The following is a 22,500-nucleotide window of genomic DNA, read 5'->3' on the forward strand; positions in this document are numbered from 1 at the left end:
TCATAAAAGACACGATGTCCACAGAAAGGACAACATCAAAGACACAATGTCCAAAGAAAGGACATCATAAAAGACACAATGTCCACAGAAAGGACAACATCAGAGACACAATGTCCACAGAAAGGACAACATCAAAGACACAATGTCCACAGAAAGGACAACATCAAAGACACAATGTCCACAGAAAGGACATCATCAAAGACACAATGTCCACAGAAAGGACAACATTAAAGACACAATGTCCACAGAAAGGACAACATTAAAGACACAATGTCCAAAGAAAGGACATCATAAAAGACACAATGTCCACAGAAAGGACAACATCAAAGACACAATGTCCACAGAAAGGACAACATTAAAGACACAATGTCCACAGAAAGGACAACATCAGAGACACAATGTCCACAGAAAGGACAACATCAAAGACATTATGTCCACAGAAAGGACAACATTAAAGACACAATGTCCACAGAAAGGACATCATAAAAGACACAATGTCCACAGAAAGGACAACATCAAAGACACAATGTCCACAGAAAGGACAACATTAAAGACACAATGTCCACAGAAAGGACAACATTAAAGACACAATGTCCACAGAAAGGACAACATTAAAGACACAATGTCCACAGAAAGGACATCATAAAAGACACAATGTCCACAGAAAGGACAACATCAAAGACACAATGTCCACAGAAAGGACAACATTAAAGACACAATGTCCACAGAAAGGACAACATTAAAGACACAATGTCCACAGAAAGGACAACATTAAAGACACAATGTCCACAGAAAGGACATCATAAAAGACACAATGTCCACAGAAAGGACAACATCAGAGACACAATGTCCACAGAAAGGACATCATAAAAGACACAATGTCCACAGAAAGGACATCATAAAAGACACAATGTCCACAGAAAGGACAACATCAGAGACACAATGTCCACAGAAAGGACATCATAAAAGACACAATGTCCACAGAAAGGACAACATTAAAGACACAATGTCCACAGAAAGGACAACATTAAAGACACAGGTCCTCATTCACAAAGGAGAAATACGCCACAGTGTAACGGAAGCGTAAAGTTCATGCGTATAGATATCGGAAAATCCGTCCGATCACGCTACGGTTAAGACCCGTGTTATTCAGGGAACCAGGTGTAATCACTTCATTTGTGCGGATCGGCGAGTTTATCCTTTCCGCATTTTTTCCAAGCGATTCGCCTGGTGTCGCCTGGTTTGATGGAACATCCACGACCATATAAGGCAACAGGAAATATCGAAATACGTCATCATAGACTGCACAGAGGATTCCCAAGTTTTAAATTATATACAACAGCCGCGATGAGCTTGTAGAGCAGTTAATTTTGACAGGCGGGTCTGCACGGACAGATCTTCAAGCAAACAGCGCGAGTTATATGTATATAATTACAAGTAAGACCCGCGAACGCGGGAAGCGAACGCAGCTCGTAAATTGCAATAACAACATTTAGAATAAATTACGTACTTTAAGGGTTTTTTTTTTTTTTTTTTTTAGATTCTTTTTAAGTTAAGTTTTTTTAAGTTACGTTTTTTTTTAAAGTTTTTTCTTTTTAAGTTTTTTATAAAGTTACGTTTTTTTTTATTAAGTTAAGTTGTTTGTGTGTGTGTGTGTGTGCGTGCATGTGTTTTTGTGTGTGATACAGCTGCGCCCTCTGGTGGTGGGCGGGTGGTGTTACAGCGTGACACACACAGACACACAGACACACAGACAGACACACAGACGTGATCTGCTGGGTCTCATAGTAAATGCTCACTGCGTTCGCAATCACTGCGTTCGCAATCACTGCGTTCGCAATAAACGAAACTTGCCAACTTGGCACACATTGCTTCACTCCTTGTTAAATGACAGAACGTTAATAAGTTAACTGATGCTACAGTTACTTTCACATAATGAGAAAGAAGTTAATTTGTACTGTTCACCACACGACCAAATGCTATATTAAAACTCGGCAATGATAAAAGGCCCTATTGATTAGTCTACTGCGGTGATTGATTCCCTGCCCTGCACTGTCGGATTTGGAAAGCAAATGGACATGCATGGACACAGGACATATTTTCTTTCTTTTTTTTCTTGTGGGATTTGGACTAAGCGCTATATTTCATCCGATCCAACTACGTTGTATGTTTCCTCAGCTGCAGGTAAGAGTTGGCTATTCTGTGTGGAGTCCGCATGTGATCATCATTATTATAAATTAATACCACAACGCAAATGGAGGCAGATTCATTCATTGTGATTGTGACGCTTGCTGGTTTTGGTGTGGACCTACGTTCCTCTGCACTGAAGCTAGAGCGCACTGAAAAGCCTGTAATAATTACTGCCATTCTGATACATAAAGAAGTTAATGTGTTATTCCTCGTCCTGGACATTCCTTCCTCCTGCACGTAGACACTGAAGTTATCCCTTGTTGACGTCGCGCAACACTGGTGTCAGAATCGGGACCTCCGTGTCAGGAAGAGATTTATGACCGGAGAGCAGCATCGTCACGTCGGATGCATCAGTCCAGCAGGACGAAGGTAAAGGGATTCGTTGAAAAGAAGTCAAAGCAACAAACTGTACAGCCAAATACTGACAGACTGCATGCTTGTGGCTAACAGTAGATGCGACGCTATCAAACTAACGTGCTCACTCACGTCAGCCTGTGGAATGTTACACTGTGCAACAACAACTTCAAAGAGAGACTGCGTTGCACTGTAAAAAAAAGTTTGACTAATTACAGCCAAAAACTCTTGCTAAAAGCTGGAAAAATACTGAGGGACATTGAATCAACAAAATGCTTATTGTGAAATGGATAAAGTGATTGCAAACTGCAGTTAAAAAAAAAAGAAAAAAAAAGACCAACCAAACATGAACAACGACGAGGTTTTGGGAGCTGCAGCAGCACCAGCGGATCCGGGGCCACCAGCGTGGCTGAAATCATTATTGGAGCACCAGTCACAACAGCTTCAACAGAACGACAGAGAAAGGTGCACCAACTACAGAACCACCCAGCATAGGCCCATTCGCAGCAGAATTAGAGGTGATTCAGCAGAGGTCACGCAATGCAGGGCCTCCTAATACCTCAAGCATACATGACCCAGCTGTGCGACGCAGAGATGAGCGAATGCCTCAACGTTCTGCCACAGCCCCACATGAATCATATGGCATGCGTGACAATGGGCATCGACGTGACCTGGGGCAACAACAACTACCCCATCAACGTGCCCTGGGGCAACAAGCACCCCATGGATCTCCGAGAGTCAAGCTGGCAACCTATGATGGCAAAGAGGACTGGGATGCATTTCTGTTGCCCTTTGAGCGTCATGCACGCAAGTATGGATGGACTGGGGCAGAACGGGTTGACGGACTTCATGACTGCCTTCGCGGAGTTGCTATTCGTTATGTCTCCCCCCTGCTCCGCTCCCTGCACTGGCTCCCGGTCGCTGCCCGCACAGAATACAAAACTCTGATGTTGGCATTTAAAGCAACCAAAGGTATGGCTCCCCCATATCTTGCCAGCATGATTGAACCCTACAAACCCTCCCGCGCACTCAGATCAGCCAACGCAGGGAAGCTGGAAGTACCCTCACTAAAAACGCCGGGACAACGCTCCACACGTCCCAAACTCTTCTCCCTTCTGGCCCCAAAACTGTGGAATGCACTTCCCGTTGCAATCAGAACTGCAGCATCACTCCCGATCTTCCGCCGTAGTCTGAAAACCCACCTTTTCAGACTCCATCATGGCCCATAGCACTTACCCTACCCCCCTTAGACAGCACTTCTTAGACTTATATAGCATTTGAAACAGACTTATAGCATGTCATGTAGACAGCACAATAAGTACATTGTATGTAGTCATAGCACTTCATAGTATATATGTACAGCATAGTATACCATATATGTATAGTTTATATGTATAGTGTCATTATATAGATATGTTCTAGTTTTAGTTTATATGTATAGTGTCATTATATAGATATGTTCTAGTCACGTTCTTAGCTTACGCATGTTTCGCGATAAATGCATTTTACATATGTGATGTATTCCCATGCTTTTTGTTCTTGCTTCATGTAAGTCGTTCTGGATTAAGAGCGTCTGCTAAATGCCTAAATTGTAAATTGTAATTGTTGCCAGAACACGTCCGTGAAGATTATACCCTCCTTAAAGAACACCTCACACAACGAGTAAAAGACCCCCCTACCACTGTCCGCAGGAAGCTGGGAGAACTGCGTCAGGAAAAGGAATCTTCTGCAGAGTTTGCTGAGGAGGTGGTACGCCTTGTGAGCCTGGCTTATCCTGGAACAGACCTGAACTTGCAAGACCAGCTGGCTACGGATGCCTTTTTAAAAGGACTGAAGAACCAGAAAGTAGCCTGTGAGGTGATGAAGTTTTGTAACTGATTATTCAATTGTGGTGTTGATTCTGATTTTGTAATTGTGTTATTCCTCGTCCTGGACATTCCTTCCTCCTGCACGTAGACACTGAACTTACCCCTTGTTGACGTCTCGCAACAATATGACTGGCCGACTTTCAAACACGCTGATGCCATTCATTCAAATAGGCTAATGTGGTCTTCTATTTTTTATATAGGGCTAATCCCCCCCCCCCCCCCCCAACACACACACACCGACAGTCAGACTGACTCAAAGGAGCTCCATAACGAAACAATTTAAATAGGCCTATATACTGCAGACATTACTACACTAAACAACGTTGGATTCGTACAGTGCAGAATGCAGATAAGTGTATGTTCTTATTATAATTGTGAGGTTGTTTTTTAACATGCAGCGCAAGTCTGTGAGAGCCGATCTACAAGCTCACAACGCGTTGCACTGCGAGTAGAAGGCTGCCGAGTGAGCAGCCCCAATCATGCATGCTAGAAATATCCTAATAAATAAATAAAAAGGTGTTGGACTCGGGGGCAGTTTCTGTATGGGACTCTAGGCTAACTTGCCTCTAGAATGCATGCATATAGGCATACAAGTGATACTTGGCTTTTATATAGGCTATCATTTTTTGTTGGGGACACATGCCTACATATTTTATCTGAGGTTTGGGGACTTTTAATTGATTCAGCATGAAGACTAAAGCCTTCTTAATAAATCTACGCAAGCCGTACACGACCATGAGAGATGGCGCAGCTTTTAGCGGAATTTCCGACCAACCAACGTCAGCGTCAAGTTCACGTTCAAGTTCATGAATTCCCACGTAATGTGGGAATCCACGTAAATGCCTGTCCGCTCACGCTCCGCTCACGTAACGTCACTTTATGAGCGTAAACGCCGTTGTGAATGAGGACCACAATGTCCACAGAAAGGACAACATCAAAGACACAATGTCCACAGAAAGGACAACATCAAAGACACAATGTCCACAGAAAGGACAACATTAAAGACACAATGTCCACAGAAAGGACAACATTAAAGACACAATGTCCACAGAAAGGACAACATCAAAGACACAATGTCCACAGAAAGGACAACATCAAAGACACAATGTCCACAGAAAGGACAACATCAAAGACACAATGTCCACAGAAAGGATCTAATTTATTGTTTAATAAAAGAACAGTAAAATAGCCTCTTATGTACAGTGTCATTATTAGAATAATCCCTTTTGCTTTCATGATATATCTTAAAATATTGTTCTTTTTTATCTTTATAGAAACAAACTGTATAATACCATTATTGTATCCTTATCGGGGCTTTAAGCCACATCATATTGTTCTTAATATCCTTATCGGGGCTTTAAGCCACATCATATTGTTCTTAATAACCTTATCGGGGCTTTAAGCCACATCATATTGTTCTTATATTGTTCTTAATAACCTTATTTGGGCATTAAGCCACATAGAAATATAAAACTATATAAAATATTGTTCTTATAACCTTGTAGAGAAACAAGACATTTTACATTTCATAAACTCTTGTCAATAGAGCGTTTCATAAAGTCAATAGAGCGTTTCATAAAGTCAAAAGTGTTTCATAAAGTCAATAGAGCGTTTCATAAAGCCAAAAGTGTTTCATAAAGTCAATAGAGCGTTTCATAAAGTCAATAGAGCATTTCATAAAGTCAATAGAGCGTTTCATAAAGTCAATAGAGCATTTGTTTCATAAAGTCAATAGAGCATTTGTTTCATAAAGTCAATAGAGCATTTGTTTCATAAAGTCAATAGAGCATTTGTTTCATAAAGTCAATAGAGCGAATGCACATGCATCACTTTCCCACTGGAGAAGGAGATAGATAGCTTTTCGTACAGCTGCAATGTTGTAAAAATGCGGCACAAATCTTTGAATATATATGTTCTTTCAGAGCGAACGTTTTTTTTATTTCGACATCAGGCCTAAATGGGTTAATACAATCAGATAGGACTTTTCTGATTGGATGTGTGGGCTGTCAATCAGATGATGTCATGTGCATAGCCTCTATTGATATTCTGTTTCTAAGAAAGAAATAATTCCCGTCGCCAACAATGAAAAATAATAAAAACAGTACAAATTATAAAACATTTAACTTTTAAAAAGTGAAAATATAAAATAAACACAAGGCAGTGGTTTGTTCTAAATGCTTCATTAGTGTTTCCTACAATGTTTCCTAGCATGCTTCCTACGCTGTTTCCTAGCATGCTTCCTACGCTGTTTCCTAGCATGCTTCCTACGCTGTTTCCTAGCATGTTTACTAGATTTCCTAGCATGTTTCCTATGCTGTTTCCTAGTGTTTAATATATGTTTCCTAGTGTTTAGTTATTCACTAGAGACGATACTGTATATTTCATAGTATTCCCCAATATTTCCTAGTATTCACTATATTTCATGAGCCAGATCCCAATACACAAATGTCCATCCTTGTGTCGTTTCCTTTCCTCATTTCCTTTCCTTGCCACTTAGGACACATATTCAGATACAAGTAATTCCTTGAAGGAGACATTCAGACATTTAATTTAAATCATATTTTCCGGGCTTATAGATCGGCTATTTTTGGAATGTAACACCCGGATAAAAAATGACTTGTCTTTTAGTTCTACTGGATCTCTTCTCCACTAGTCCCTCCCTAACATTTAGTTCTACTGGATCTCTTCTCCACTAGTCCCTCCCTAACATTTAGTTCTACTGGATCTCTTCTCCACTAGTCCCTCCCTAACATTTAGTTCTACTGGATCTCTTCTCCACTAGTCCCTCCCTGACATGTAGTTCTACTGGATCTCTTCTCCACTAGTCCCTCCCTAACATGTAGTTCTACTGGATCTCTTCTCCACTAGTCCCTCCCTAACATTTAGTTCTAATGGATCTCTTCTCCACTAGTCCCTCCCTGACATTTAGTTCTACTGGATCTCTTCTCCACTAGTCCCTCCCTGACATTTAGTTCTACTGGATCTCTTCTCCACTAGTCCCTCCCTAACTTTTAGTTCTACTGGATCTCTTCTCCACTAGTCCCTCGACCCTCCCTGACATTTAGTTCTACTGGATCTCTTCTCCACTAGTCCCTCCCTAACATTTAGTAATACTGGATCTCTTCTCCACTAGTCCCTCCCTAACATGTAGTTCTACTGGATCTCTTCTCCACTAGTCCCTCCCTAACATTTAGTTCTACTGGATCTCTTCTCCACTAGTCCCTCCCTAACATGTAGTTCTACTGGATCTCTTCTCCACTAGTCCCTCCCTAACATTTAATTCTACTGGATCTCTTCTCCACTAGTCCCTCCCTAACATTTAGTTCTACTGGATCTCTTCTCCACTAGTCCCTCCCTAACATGTAGTTCTACTGGATCTCTTCTCCACTAGTCCCTCCCTAACATTTAGTTCTACTGGATCTCTTCTCCACTAGTCCCTCCCTGACATTTAGTTCTACTGGATCTCTTCTCCACTAGTCCCTCCCTGACATTTAGTTCTACTGGATCTCTTCTCCACTAGTCCCTCCCTAACATTTAGTTCTACTGGATCTCTTCTCCACTAGTCCCTCCCTGACATTTAGTTCTACTGGATCTCTTCTCCACTAGTCCCTCGACCCTCCCTGACATTTAGTTCTACTGGATCTCTTCTCCACTAGTCCCTCCCTGACATTTTAGTCTAGTTTTTATTTGTTGATAAATTGTCAGTATATATATATATAGATCTGGTGTTTCGCTGTGCTGAGCAGTACAGGGCTGTGAATATTCTGATATCTATAGATTCTATTCAGATTATGATTCGATTCAGGGTCACAATTCGATTAAAAAATATATAACTTTAGTTTTCAAAGCTATTCTCGTATTAATTAAAACTAGACTCCAGTGTTAAATTCAGATTACAAAAATAAAGCTGCAACATTCTGACATAAAATAGATTTATAAAACATCTGGACTGACTGGAGGACAATAGATTTATAAAACATCTGGACTGACTGGAGGACAATAGATTTATAAAACATCTGGACTGACTGGAGGACAAAAAAAACGTAGATTTATAAAACATCTGGACTGACAAATGCCCACTGATCTCCAAAAGTACGTAAAATACAGAAATAAACACATATTATGATTACACAGGTAAGGATATCATATTATGTCCCAATCATGTTGTTTTGCTCCCAATCCGATTACGATCATTTAATTTGGAGTATCTGCCGATAACGACTTCCCCGATCCGATATTTATATTTCATAGAACACGTTCATGCCAACATATCACAACGGTACAATATCCCAACATCCCAGACATCCCTAACCTAACCATAACCGCCCCACCTCGTCTCCTAACCTAACCATAACCGCAAGCACGGGAGCAGACATGCGGACGCATGTCGGACTAGTGCCCTGTCTGAATTACATGCGGTCCCCGATAACCTGAACCTCAACTGCACAGGCAAGGATCGTATAGTTACCACGGCGATATGGATCGTATCGTTACCACGGCGATATGGATCGTATCGTTACCACGGTGATATCACACCATAAACTGTCCCGGTACGGGCCGGCGGCCGTTGAGTTGACGTGTTGAAGCGCTGCCACAGCGAACATGTAAACACAACCTAACATATGTATGTTTATAATGTAAACACAACCTAACTAAAGACTACAACTCTAAATGATTATGGAGATATCAGATTTCTGTCCCGCTGATTCCGGGTTCATTGTTTCTGCTTGAGAGAGACCAGATGGAGGCAGGAGGAGGGAACTGGTGAACTCAATACTGCCACCATCTGGTGGAGTCAGGTTAGCATCTACTAGGTTCTAAGTGGAGTGACAGACGGGTCTGGGTCTAGGTGGGTCTACTAGGTTCTAAGTATTGTTGTTGATTATGTTCTTCGTGTGTCAGTTGATACTATCAATGATAAGGGCTACTAACTAACCTCTAAGCTCCGCTGATGACATCGTGCTTATCAGTCAATCATTGGAATACGCTCAGGCTCTCCTTCAGTCTCTCTGCAGGCCTCCAACTGTGTTGGTCTTTATCTCAAGGAGACGGAAACTGAATACGTAAACATATGCAAATCCAACAATAACCACATTATAAAAACACTTAACACCTCTGAAACGGGTTGATGACTACAAGTATTTGGGTTCATATATATATCTTCTTCCCAAAAGGACTTTCAAACTAGGAAGGGTATGGTCTGGTCAGCCTGCAATGACATGCATAAGATCTGGTCATCCCAGCTTAGTAAGATGTTAAAAGTAAAAATATTTAGGACGACCGTCGAGCCGATTCTACTCTATGGCTCTGAGACATGGACACTTTCAAAGAAACTAGAGAAACGGTTGGATGGCACTTACACCCGCCTTCTAATGAGAGCGTGAAATCTGTCTTGGAAGAGCCACCCATCGACTGATCTAATATACGGCAACCTTCCCCGTGTTTCTTCACTAGTCCACCCATCGACTGATCTAATATACGGCAACCTTCCCCGTGTTTCTTCACTAGTCCACCCATCGACTAATCTAATATACGGCAACCTTCCCCGTGTTTCTACACTAGTCCACCCATAGACTAATCTAATATACGGCAACCTTCCCCGTGTTTCTACACTAGTCCACCCATAGACTAATCTAATATACGGCAACCTTCCCCGTGTTTCTTCACTAGTCCGATCCAGAAGAACCCAGTTTTCCGGCCACTGCTACAGAGCTGATAATGAGGTTATATCTTCTGTTCTTCTCTGGAGTCCTGCCTCGAAGCAAACCAGAGGTAGAAAACTGCCGTTCCCTGATGTCATCGCTAGGGACACATGCTTCAGTAGGCAGCTGTGAGGGACAGAAGACTGTGTGGTACTATTGAATGTTCTGTGAGGGACAGTAGACTGTGTGGAACTATTTAATGTTCTGTTAGGGACAGAAGACTGTGGAACTATTGAATGTTCTGTGAGGGACAGTAGACTGTGTGGAACTATTGAATGTTCTGTGAGGGACAGAAGACTGTGTGGAACTATTGAATGTTCTGTTAGGGACAGAAGACTGTGGAACTATTGAATGTTCTGTGAGGGACAGTAGACTGTGTGGAACTATTGAATGTTCTGTGAGGGACAGAAGACTGTGTGGAACTCGTTGAGTGACAGCTCTAGTTTGATTGACAGGTCTAGTTTGAGTGACAGAAGACGGTGAGGAACTCGTTGAGCAGCAGCTCAACAATCTGGTTCTGGAACACCATGTGGACCGTGGGATTGGCCGTCTCCGTCTGGGGGCGGAGCAACGTGGGGCCGAACACGATGGCACAGCTCTGGACCGACATCCTGTTGGCGTCTCCGTGGGCGATGACCCTACAACACAACACATAAACAACCTGTTACCATGGAGACAACACACACACACACACACACACACACACACACACACACACACACACACACACACACACACACACACACACACACACACACACACAATGGCAAAACTTAACTTAAATAATAATCACTATTATGGGTCCATAAAACATTTATTCAGCTCTTTTGAATGCATTAATTGCATACACTATTCGGTGATATATTTTCTGCCTATTCGGGCCGAAACCGAATAGGCCGAAAATGCATTTTTAGCCATTGTCTGCCAATATTTTCTGCGGCCGAATATTCGGTGCATCACTAGTAAATACTAAACAGTGCAGGCACACACGCAAGTGTGCGTCGCACACTGGTGCAGAGACCAGAAAAGAGAACACAACAGGAGAGGGGGCATAATTGGCACACAGCGCAGCAGCACAGCGGCCCGAGAACACAATACAAAATATAACATTAACACTAGTGGCAGTACAGCAGCCTATGACCTTCAGAACACAATAGAAGACATAGGTCTATATTAACATTACAGCAGCCTATGACCTTCAGAACACAATAGAAGACATAGGTCTATATTAACATTACAGCAGCCTATGACCTTCAGAACACAATATAGAAGACATAGGTCTATATTAACATTACAGCAGCCTATGACCTTCAGAACACAATATAGAAGACATAGGTCTATATTAACATTACAGCAGCCTATGACCTTCAGAACACAATATAGAAGACATAGGTCTATATTAACATTACAGCAGCCCGACCTTCAGAACACAATAGAAGACATAGGTCTATATTATATTAACATTACAGCAGCCCGACCTTCAGAACACAATATAGAAGACATAGGTCACGCGTGCGTGCGTGCGTGCGTGCGTGCGTGCGTGCGTGCGTGCGTACTAACTTGGTCAGGTGTGTAAACAGGACTTCCATGGTCTTGTAGTTTGGGAGAGGAAGAGTTCTGACCAAATCCTTCATGTAGGAAACTCTCTGCTGGTACTCTGGGAGCTCTGGAACATATATACACATAAAAATACATTAAATATGTACTCTGGGAGCTCTGGAACATATATAGACACATACATTAACATATAAATATATACACACTATACATTAAATATTACATTAATAACTCTCTGCTTGTGCACTGGGAGCTCTGGAACATATAAATACATTAACCCAATTAAACCTGATGTCGAAATTTAAAAAATGTCTTCTAAATCATGACAGTTTTCTGAAAAACCTTATGTTTCTATATCAGTGGTGCTCAATATTTCATGTCAAGGACCCCAAAAATGATATGTAATATGCCTCCGCCCCCCCCCCCCCCCCCCCCCAGAAGCAAAGATTAGAGTTAAAATGTCTCTGTAATAATATATCATTCAAAGATATGAGGCACATTTTCACGATTTTTCAAAAATAGCAGACCTACATGTTCATAGCGCGGCACTCGGTGAGCTTGTAGATCTGCTATTTTTCAATAGCTAAAGTATAACATAATGCTTAAAACACCAAAAAGGGTTCCTGCCCAAAATGGGTTAAATATATACACACATATACATTAAATATTACATTAATAACTCTGCTTGTGCTCTGTAAAACGCTAATAAACAGCATACAATTTGGAAAAGAGCTTGGCAGTGACATGCATAAGGTAATGATCAACGCCTGTGTGCAGATTCACATCAATTAGAGTTAAGTGTTTCTACTGACAGTTTGAGGATAAAATGGAGGAGAATTCCGCTAGAAGGCTTTCTTACTTTTATTTGTAGTTGTTACGTCCCCAACAAAGAGGTCCAGGTGTTATTTTGTGCAAAAGTGCATTATTGGCTATTTCCCCTAATATAAGCCCTCAATGGGGTGTGCTGCTTGGGATACTATTTACATTATGAAGAGAGGATAAGAATTTAGATTGTTGAGCGATGGAACACCCCATAGCCCCATTCAATTCAATGCAATTCAATGCAATTCATTGAGGGCTTATATTAGGGGAAATAGCCAATTATGTGCTTTTGCACAAAATAACACCTGGACCTCTTTCTTGGGGACGTAACAACTACAAATAACACCTGGACCTCTTTGGTGGGGACGTAACAACTACAAATAACACCTGGACCTCTTTGGTGGGGACGTAACAACTACAAATAACACCTGGACCTCTTTGGTGGGGACGTAACAACTACAGATAACACCTGGACCTCTTTGGTGGGGACGTAACAACTACAAATAACACCTGGACCTCTTTGGTGGGGACGTAACAACTACAAATAACACCTGGACCTCTTTGGTGGGGACGTAACAACTACAAATAACACCTGGACCTCTTTGGTGGGGACGTAACAACTACAAATAACACCTGGACCTCTTTGGTGGGGACGTAACAACTACAAATAACACCTGGACCTCTTTGGTGGGGACGTAACAACTACAAATAACACCTGGACCTCTTTGGTGGGGACGTAACAACTACAAATAACACCTGGACCTCTTTGGTGGGGACGTAACAACTACAAATAACACCTGGACCTCTTTGGTGGGGACGTAACAACTACAAACAACACCTGGACCTCTTTAGTGGGGACGTAACAACTACAAATAACACCTGGACCTCTTTGGTGGGGACGTAACAACTACAAATAACACCTGGACCTCTTTGGTGGGGACGTAACAACTACAAATAACACCTGGACCTCTCTGGTGGGGACGTAACAACTACAAATAACACCTGGACCTCTTTGGTGGGGACGTAACAACTACAAATAACACCTGGACCTCTTTGGTGGGGACGTAACAACTACAAATAACACCTGTACCTCTTTGGTGGGGACGTAACAACTACAAATAACACCTGGACCTCTTTGGTGGGGACGTAACAACTACAAACAACACCTGGACCTCTTTGGTGGGGACGTAACAACTACAAATAACACCTGGACCTCTTTGGTGGGGACGTAACAACTACAAACAACACCTGGACCTCTTTGGTGGGGACGTAACAACTACAAATAACACCTGGACCTCTTTGGTGGGGACGTAACAACTACAAATAACACCTGGACCTCTTTGGTGGGGACGTAACAACTACAAATAACACCTGGACCTCTTTGGTGGGGACGTAACAACTACAAATAACACCTGGACCTCTTTGGTGGGGACGTAACAACTACAAATAACACCTGGACCTCTTTGGTGGGGACGTAACAACTACAAATAACACCTGGACCTCTTTGGTGGGGACGTAACAACTACAAATAACACCTGGACCTCTTTGGTGGGGACGTAACAACTACAAACAACACCTGGACCTCTTTGGTGGGGACGTAACAACTACAAATAACACCTGGACCTCTTTGGTGGGGACGTAACAACTACAAATAACACATCGACCTCTTTGGTGGGGACGTAACAACTACAAATAACACCTGGACCTCTTTGGTGGGGACGTAACAACTACAAATAACACCTGGACCTCTTTGGTGGGGACGTAACAACTACAAATAACACCTGGACCTCTTTGGTGGGGACGTAACAACTACAAATAACACCTGGACCTCTTTGGTGGGGACGTAACAACTACAAATAACACCTGGACCTCTTTGGTGGGGACGTAACAACTACAAATAACACCTGGACCTCTTTGGTGGGGACGTAACAACTACAGATAACACCTGGACCTATTTGGTGGGGACGTAACAACTACAAATAACACCTGGACCTCTTTGGTGGGGACGTAACAACTACAAATAACACCTGGACCTCTTTGGTGGGGACGTAACAACTACAAATAACACCTGGACCTCTTTGGTGGGGACGTAACAACTACAAATAACACCTGGACCTCTTTGGTGGGGACGTAACAACTACAAATAACACCTGGACCTCTTTGGTGGGGACGTAACAACTACAGATAACACCTGGACCTCTTTGGTGGGGACGTAACAACTACAAATAAAGGTAAGAAAGCCTTCTAGTATGGACTTCTCCTTTAAGAGGTTCTTTCAGAAGCGCTTTTTGATACTTTCCATTGGTTCAATATGTTCATAACAACACACAGACATAAAGGGTGTTCAGTAGCATCATAACAACACAGACGTAAAGGGTGTTCAGTAGCATCATAACAACACACAGACGTAAAGGGTGTTCAGTAGCATCATAACAACACACATACGTAAAGGGTGTTCAGTAGCATCATAACAACACACAGACGTAAAGGGTGTTCAGTAGCATCATAACAACACACAGACGTAAAGGGTGTTCAGTAGCATCATAACAACACACAGACGTAAAGGGTGTTCAGTAGCATCATAACAACACACAGACGTAAAGGGTGTTCAGTAGAATCATAACAACACACAGACGTAAAGGGTGTTCAGTAGCATCATAACAACACAGACATAAAGGGTGTTCAGTAGCATCATAACAACACACAGACGTAAAGGGTGTTCAGTAGAATCATAACAACACACAGACGTAAAGGGTGTTCAGTAGAATCATAACAACACACAGACGTAAAGGGTGTTCAGTAGCATCATAACAACACACAGACGTAAAGGGTGTTCAGTAGCATCATAACAACACACAGACGTAAAGGGTGTTCAGTAGAATCATAACAACACACAGACGTAAAGGGTGTTCAGTAGCATCATAACAACACAGACATAAAGGGTGTTCAGTAGCATCATAACACACAGACGTAAAGGGTGTTCAGTAGCATCATAACAACACAGACATAAAGGGTGTTCAGTAGCATCATAACAACACACAGACATAAAGGGTGTTCAGTAGCATCATAACAACACACAGACGTAAAGGGTGTTCAGTAGCATCATAACAACACACATACGTAAAGGGTGTTCAGTAGCATCATAACAACACACAGACGTAAAGGGTGTTCAGTAGCATCATAACAACACACAGACGTAAAGGGTGTTCAGTAGCATCATAACAACACACAGACGTAAAGGGTGTTCAGTAGCATCATAACAACACACAGACGTAAAGGGTGTTCAGTAGAATCATAACAACACACAGACGTAAAGGGTGTTCAGTAGCATCATAACACACAGACGTAAAGGGTGTTCAGTAGCATCATAACAACACACAGACATAAAGGGTGTTCAGTAGCATCATAACAACACACAGACATAAAGGGTGTTCAGTAGCATCATAACAACACACAGACGTAAAGGGTGTTCAGTAGCATCATAACAACACACAGACATAAAGGGTGTTCAGTAGCATCATAACAACACAGACATAAAGGGTGTTCAGTAGCATCATAACAACACACAGACGTAAAGGGTGTTCAGTAGCATCATAACAACACACAGACATAAAGGGTGTTCAGTAGCATCATAACAACACACAGACGTAAAGGGTGTTCAGTAGCATCATAACAACACACAGACGTAAAGGGTGTTCAGTAGCATCATAACAACACACAGACGTAAAGGGTGTTCAGTAGCATCATAACAACACACAGACGTAAAGGGTGTTCAGTAGCATCATAACAACACACAGACATAAAGGGTGTTCAGTAGCATCATAACAACACACAGACATAAAGGGTGTTCAGTAGCATCATAACAACACACAGACGTAAAGGGTGTTCAGTAGCATCATAACAACACACAGACATAAAGGGTGTTCAGTAGCATCATAACAACACACATACGTAAAGGGTGTTCAGTAGCATCATAACAACACACAGACGTAAAGGGTGTTCAGTAGCATCATAACAACACACAGACGTAAAGGGTGTTCAGTAGCATCATAACAACACACAGACGTAAAGGGTGTTCAGTAGCATCATAACAACACACAGACGTAAAGGGTGTTCAGTAGCATCATAACAACACACAGACGTAGAGGGTGTTCAGTAGCATCATAACAACACAGACATAAAGGGTGTTCAGTAGCATCATAACAACACACAGACATAAAGGGTGTTCAGTAGCATCATAACAACACACAGACGTAAAGGGTGTTCAGTAGCATCATAACAACACACAGACGTAAAGGGTGTTCAGTAGCATCATAACAACACACAGACGCAAAGGGTGTTCAGTAGCATCATAACAACACACAGACGTAAAGGGTGTTCAGTAGCATCATAACAACACAGACGTAAAGGGTGTTCAGTAGCATCATAACAACACACAGACGTAAAGGGTGTTCAGTAGCATCATAACAACACACAGACGTAAAGGGTGTTCAGTAGCATCATAACAACACACAGACGTAAAGGGTGTTCAGTAGCATCATAACAACACACAGACGTAAAGGGTGTTCAGTAGCATCATAACAACACACAGACGTAAAGGGTGTTCAGTAGCATCATAACAACACACAGACGTAAAGGGTGTTCAGTAGCATCATAACAACACACAGACATAAAGGGTGTTCAGTAGCATCATAACAACACACAGACGTAAAGGGTGTTCAGTAGCATCATAACAACACACAGACGTAAAGGGTGTTCAGTAGCATCATAACAACACAGACATAAAGGGTGTTCAGTAGCATCATAACACACAGACGTAAAGGGTGTTCAGTAGCATCATAACAACACACAGACATAAAGGGTGTTCAGTAGCATCATAACAACACACAGACGTAAAGGGTGTTCAGTAGCATCATAACAACACACAGACGTAAAGGGTGTTCAGTAGCATCATAACACACAGACGTAAAGGGTGTTCAGTAGCATCATAACAACACAGACGTAAAGGGTGTTCAGTAGCATCATAACAACACACAGACGTAAAGGGTGTTCAGTAGCATCATAACAACACACAGACGTAAAGGGTGTTCAGTAGCATCATAACAACACAGACATAAAGGGTGTTCAGTAGCATCATAACAACACACAGACGTAAAGGGTGTTCAGTAGCATCATAACAACACACAGACGTAAAGGGTGTTCAGTAGCATCATAACAACACACAGACGTAAAGGGTGTTCAGTAGCATCATAACAACACACAGACGTAAAGGGTGTTCAGTAGCATCATAACAACACACAGACGTAAAGGGTGTTCAGTAGCATCATAACAACACACAGACATAAAGGGTGTTCAGTAGCATCCATTTATGAAAAAAAAATCAAAAACCTCAAAAATGGCACAGAGGTTCAGTGTGTGTGTGTGTGTGTGTGTAAACATTTAAAGGGACATTACGTATAGCGGTGATGAACTTGTGGAAGGCGCTGAAAGGGAACAACGGTTCTGGGAGTTCTCTGAGAAACAGCTTCAGAGCTCCGGTGATGACGTGGACCTCATCCCACTGACCGTCATCTAGGTTCAGGTCATCCTCTAGAGAGAGAGAGAGAGAGAGAGAGAGAGAGAGAGAGAGAGAGAGAGAGAGAGAGAGACACACACACACACACACACACACACACACACACACACACACACACACACACACACACACACACACACACACACACACACACACACACACACACACACACACACACACACACACACACACACACACACACACACACAGCCATCAAACCTCCAGCAGGCAGACTCTTCACATACTAGAGCATGTCTGAAATAAATGTCAGAGCTGAAATCGACATGTAAATATGAAATAAATGCTTAAACATGTAGCTAGGTGTAATGTTAGAGTCCACAGAAGACATGTAAATATGAAATAAATGCTTAAACATGTAGCTAGGTGTAATGTTAGAGTCCACAGAAGACATGTAAATATGAAATAAATGCTTAAACATGTAGCTAGGTGTAATGTTAGAGTCCACAGAAGACATGTAAATATGAAATAAATGCTTAAACATGTAGCTAGGTGTAATGTTAGAGTCCACAGAAGACATGTAAATATGAAATAAATGCTTAAACATGTAGCTAGGTGTAATGTTAGAGACCACAGAAGACATGTAAATATGAAATAAATGCTTAAACATGTAGCTAGGTGTAATGTTAGAGTCCACAGAAGACATGTAAATATGAAATAAATGCTTAAACATGTAGCTAGGTGTAATGTTAGAGTCCACAGAAGACATGTAAATATGAAATAAATGCTTAAACATGTAGCTAGGTGTAATGTTAGAGTCCACAGAAGACATGTAAATATGAAATAAATGCTTAAACATGTAGCTAGGTGTAATGTTAGAGTCCACAGAAGACATGTAAATATGAAATAAATGCTTAAACATGTAGCTAGGCGTAATGTTAGAGACCACAGAAGACATGTAAATATGAAATAAATGCTTAAACATGTAGCTAGGTGTAGAGTCCACAGAAGACATGTAAATATGAAATAAATGCTTAAACATGTAGCTAGGTGTAATGTTAGAGTCCACAGAAGACATGTAAATGTGAAATAAATGCTTAAACATGTAGCTAGGTGTAATGTTAGAGACCACAGAAGACATGTAAATATGAAATAAATGCTTAAACATGTAGCTGGGTGTAATGTTAGAGACCACAGAAGACATGTAAATATGAAATAAATGCTTAAACATGTAGCTAGGTGTAATGTTAGAGACCACAGAAGACATGTAAATAAATGCTTAAACATGTAGCTAGGTGTAATGTTAGAGACCACAGAAGACATGTAAATAAATGCTTAAACATGTAGCTAGGTGTAATGTTAGAGACCACAGAAGACATGTAAATAAATGCTTAAACATGTAGCTAGGTGTAATGTTAGAGTCCACAGAAGACATGTAAATATGAAATAAATGCTTAAACATGTAGCTGGGTGTAATGTTAGAGTCCACAGAAGACATGTAAATATGAAATAAATGCTTAAACATGTAGCTAGGTGTAATGTTAGAGTCCACAGAAGACATGTAAATGTGAAATAAATGCTTAAACATGTAGCTAGGTGTAATGTTAGAGACCACAGAAGACATGTAAATATGAAATAAATGCTTAAACATGTAGCTGGGTGTAATGTTAGAGACCACAGAAGACATGTAAATAAATGCTTAAACATGTAGCTAGGTGTAATGTTAGAGACCACAGAAGACATGTAAATAAATGCTTAAACATGTAGCTAGGTGTAATGTTAGAGTCCACAGAAGACATGTAAATATGAAATAAATGCTTAAACATGTAGCTGGGTGTAATGTTAGAGTCCACAGAAGACATGTAAATATGAAATAAATGCTTAAACATGTAGCTAGGTGTAATGTTAGAGTCCACAGAAGACATGTAAATGTGAAATAAATGCTTAAACATGTAGCTAGGTGTAATGTTAGAGTCCACAGAAGACATGTAAATGTGAAATAAATGCTTAAACATGTAGCTAGGTGTAATGTTAGAGACCACAGAAGTGAACCTTTCAAGCATGTTTTCTCAACTCGCTGTTTCTCTGCCAGACATTACTCTATAAGCCACATCAAGACATTACTCTATAAGCCACATCAAGACATTACTCTATAAGCCACATCAAGACATTACTCTATAAGCCATATCAAGACATTACTCTATAAGCCACATCAAGACATTACTCTATAAGCCACATCAAGACATTACTCTATAAGCCACATCAAGACATTACTCTATAAGCCACATCAAGACATTACTCTATAAGCCATATCAAGACATTACTCTATAAGCCACATCAAGACATTACTCTATAAGCCACATCAAGACATTACTCTATAAGCCATATCAAGACATTACTCTATAAGCCACATCAAGACATTACTCTATAAGCCATATCAAGACATTACTCTATAAGCCATATCAAGACATTACTCTATAAGCCATATCAAGACATTACTCTATAAGCCGTATCAAGACATTACTCTATAAGCCACATCAAGACATTACTCTATAAGCCATATCAAGACATTACTCTATAAGCCATATCAAGACATTACTCTATAAGCCATATCAAGACATTACTCTATAAGCCACATCAAGACATTACTCTATAAGCCATATCAAGACATTACTCTATAAGCCACATCAAGACATTACTCTATAGGCCGTATCAAGACATTACTCTATAAGCCACATCAAGACATTACTCTATAAGCCACATCAAGACATTACTCTATAAGCCACATCAAGACATTACTCTATAAGCCACATCAAGACATTACTCTATAAGCCACATCAAGACATTACTCTATAAGCCACATCAAGACATTACTCTATAAGCCACATCAAGACATTACTCTATAAGCCACATCAAGACATTACTCTATAAGCCACATCAAGACATTACTCTATAAGCCACATCAAGACATTACTCTATAAGCCACATCAAGACATTACTCTATAAGCCACATCAAGACATTACTCTATAAGCCACATCAAGACATTACTCTATAAGCCACATCAAGACATTACTCTATAAGCCACATCAAGACATTACTCTATAAGCCACATCAAGACATTACTCTATAAGCCACATCAAGACATTACTCTATAAGCCACATCAAGACATTACTCTATAAGCCACATCAAGACATTACTCTATAAGCCACATCAAGACATTACTCTATAAGCCACATCAAGACATTACTCTATAAGCCACATCAAGACATTACTCTATAAGCCACATCAAGACATTACTCTATAAGCCACATCAAGACATTACTCTATAAGCCACATCAAGACATTACTCTATAAGCCACATCAAGACATTACTCTATAAGCCACATCAAGACATTACTCTATAAGCCACATCAAGACATTACTCTATAAGCCACATCAAGACATTACTCTATAAGCCACATCAAGACATTACTCTATAAGCCACATCAAGACATTACTCTATAAGCCACATCAAGACATTACTCTATAAGCCACATCAAGACATTACTCTATAAGCCACATCAAGACATTACTCTATAAGCCACATCAAGACATTACTCTATAAGCCACATCAAGACATTACTCTATAAGCCACATCAAGACATTACTCTATAAGCCACATCAAGACATTACTCTATAAGCCACATCAAGACATTACTCTATAAGCCATATCAAGACATTACTCTATAAGCCATATCAAGACATTACTCTATAAGCCACATCAAGACATTACTCTATAAGCCATATCAAGACATTACTCTATAAGCCGTATCAAGACATTACTCTATAAGCCACATCAAGACATTACTCTATAAGCCATATCAAGACATTACTCTATAAGCCACATCAAGACATTACTCTATAAGCCATATCAAGACATTACTCTATAAGCCGTATCAAGACATTACTCTATAAGCCACATCAAGACATTACTCTATAAGCCATATCAAGACATTACTCTATAAGCCATATCAAGACATTACTCTATAAGCCACATCAAGACATTACTCTATAAGCCACATCAAGACATTACTCTATAAGCCACATCAAGACATTACTCTATAAGCCACATCAAGACATTACTCTATAAGCCACATCAAGACATTACTCTATAAGCCACATCAAGACATTACTCTATAAGCCACATCAAGACATTACTCTATAAGCCACATCAAGACATTACTCTATAAGCCATATCAAGACATTACTCTATAAGCCACATCAAGACATTACTCTATAAGCCATATCAAGACATTACTCTATAAGCCATATCAAGACATTACTCTATAAGCCACATCAAGACATTACTCTATAAGCCATATCAAGACATTACTCTATAAGCCACATCAAGACATTACTCTATAAGCCACATCAAGACATTACTCTATAAGCCACATCAAGACATTACTCTATAAGCCACATCAAGACATTAC

General features: G+C 40.7%; 1 protein-coding gene across 1 annotated transcript in view; it reads right to left on the reverse strand.

Moving 5' to 3' along the window:
* Positions 1–8,095: 8,095 nt before the first annotated feature.
* The window catches only part of LOC306918970 (rho GTPase-activating protein 27-like), a 94,750-nt gene continuing 80,345 nt past the window's right edge, over positions 8,096–22,500 (reverse strand). Inside the window, exons 23-25 of the mRNA XM_079531809.1 lie at positions 17,948–18,082; positions 11,675–11,780; positions 8,096–10,752 (exon numbers count right to left, since the gene is read on the reverse strand). Of these exons, the coding sequence (XP_079387935.1) occupies positions 10,572–10,752; positions 11,675–11,780; positions 17,948–18,082 (422 nt within the window). The 3' untranslated portion in view covers positions 8,096–10,571. The remainder of the gene's footprint in view (positions 10,753–11,674; positions 11,781–17,947; positions 18,083–22,500) is intronic.

The sequence above is a fragment of the Electrona antarctica genome (assembly GCF_951216825.1).
Source record: "Electrona antarctica genome assembly, contig: scaffold_110, whole genome shotgun sequence".
In the NCBI taxonomy this organism is placed as follows: Eukaryota; Metazoa; Chordata; class Actinopteri; order Myctophiformes; family Myctophidae; genus Electrona; species Electrona antarctica.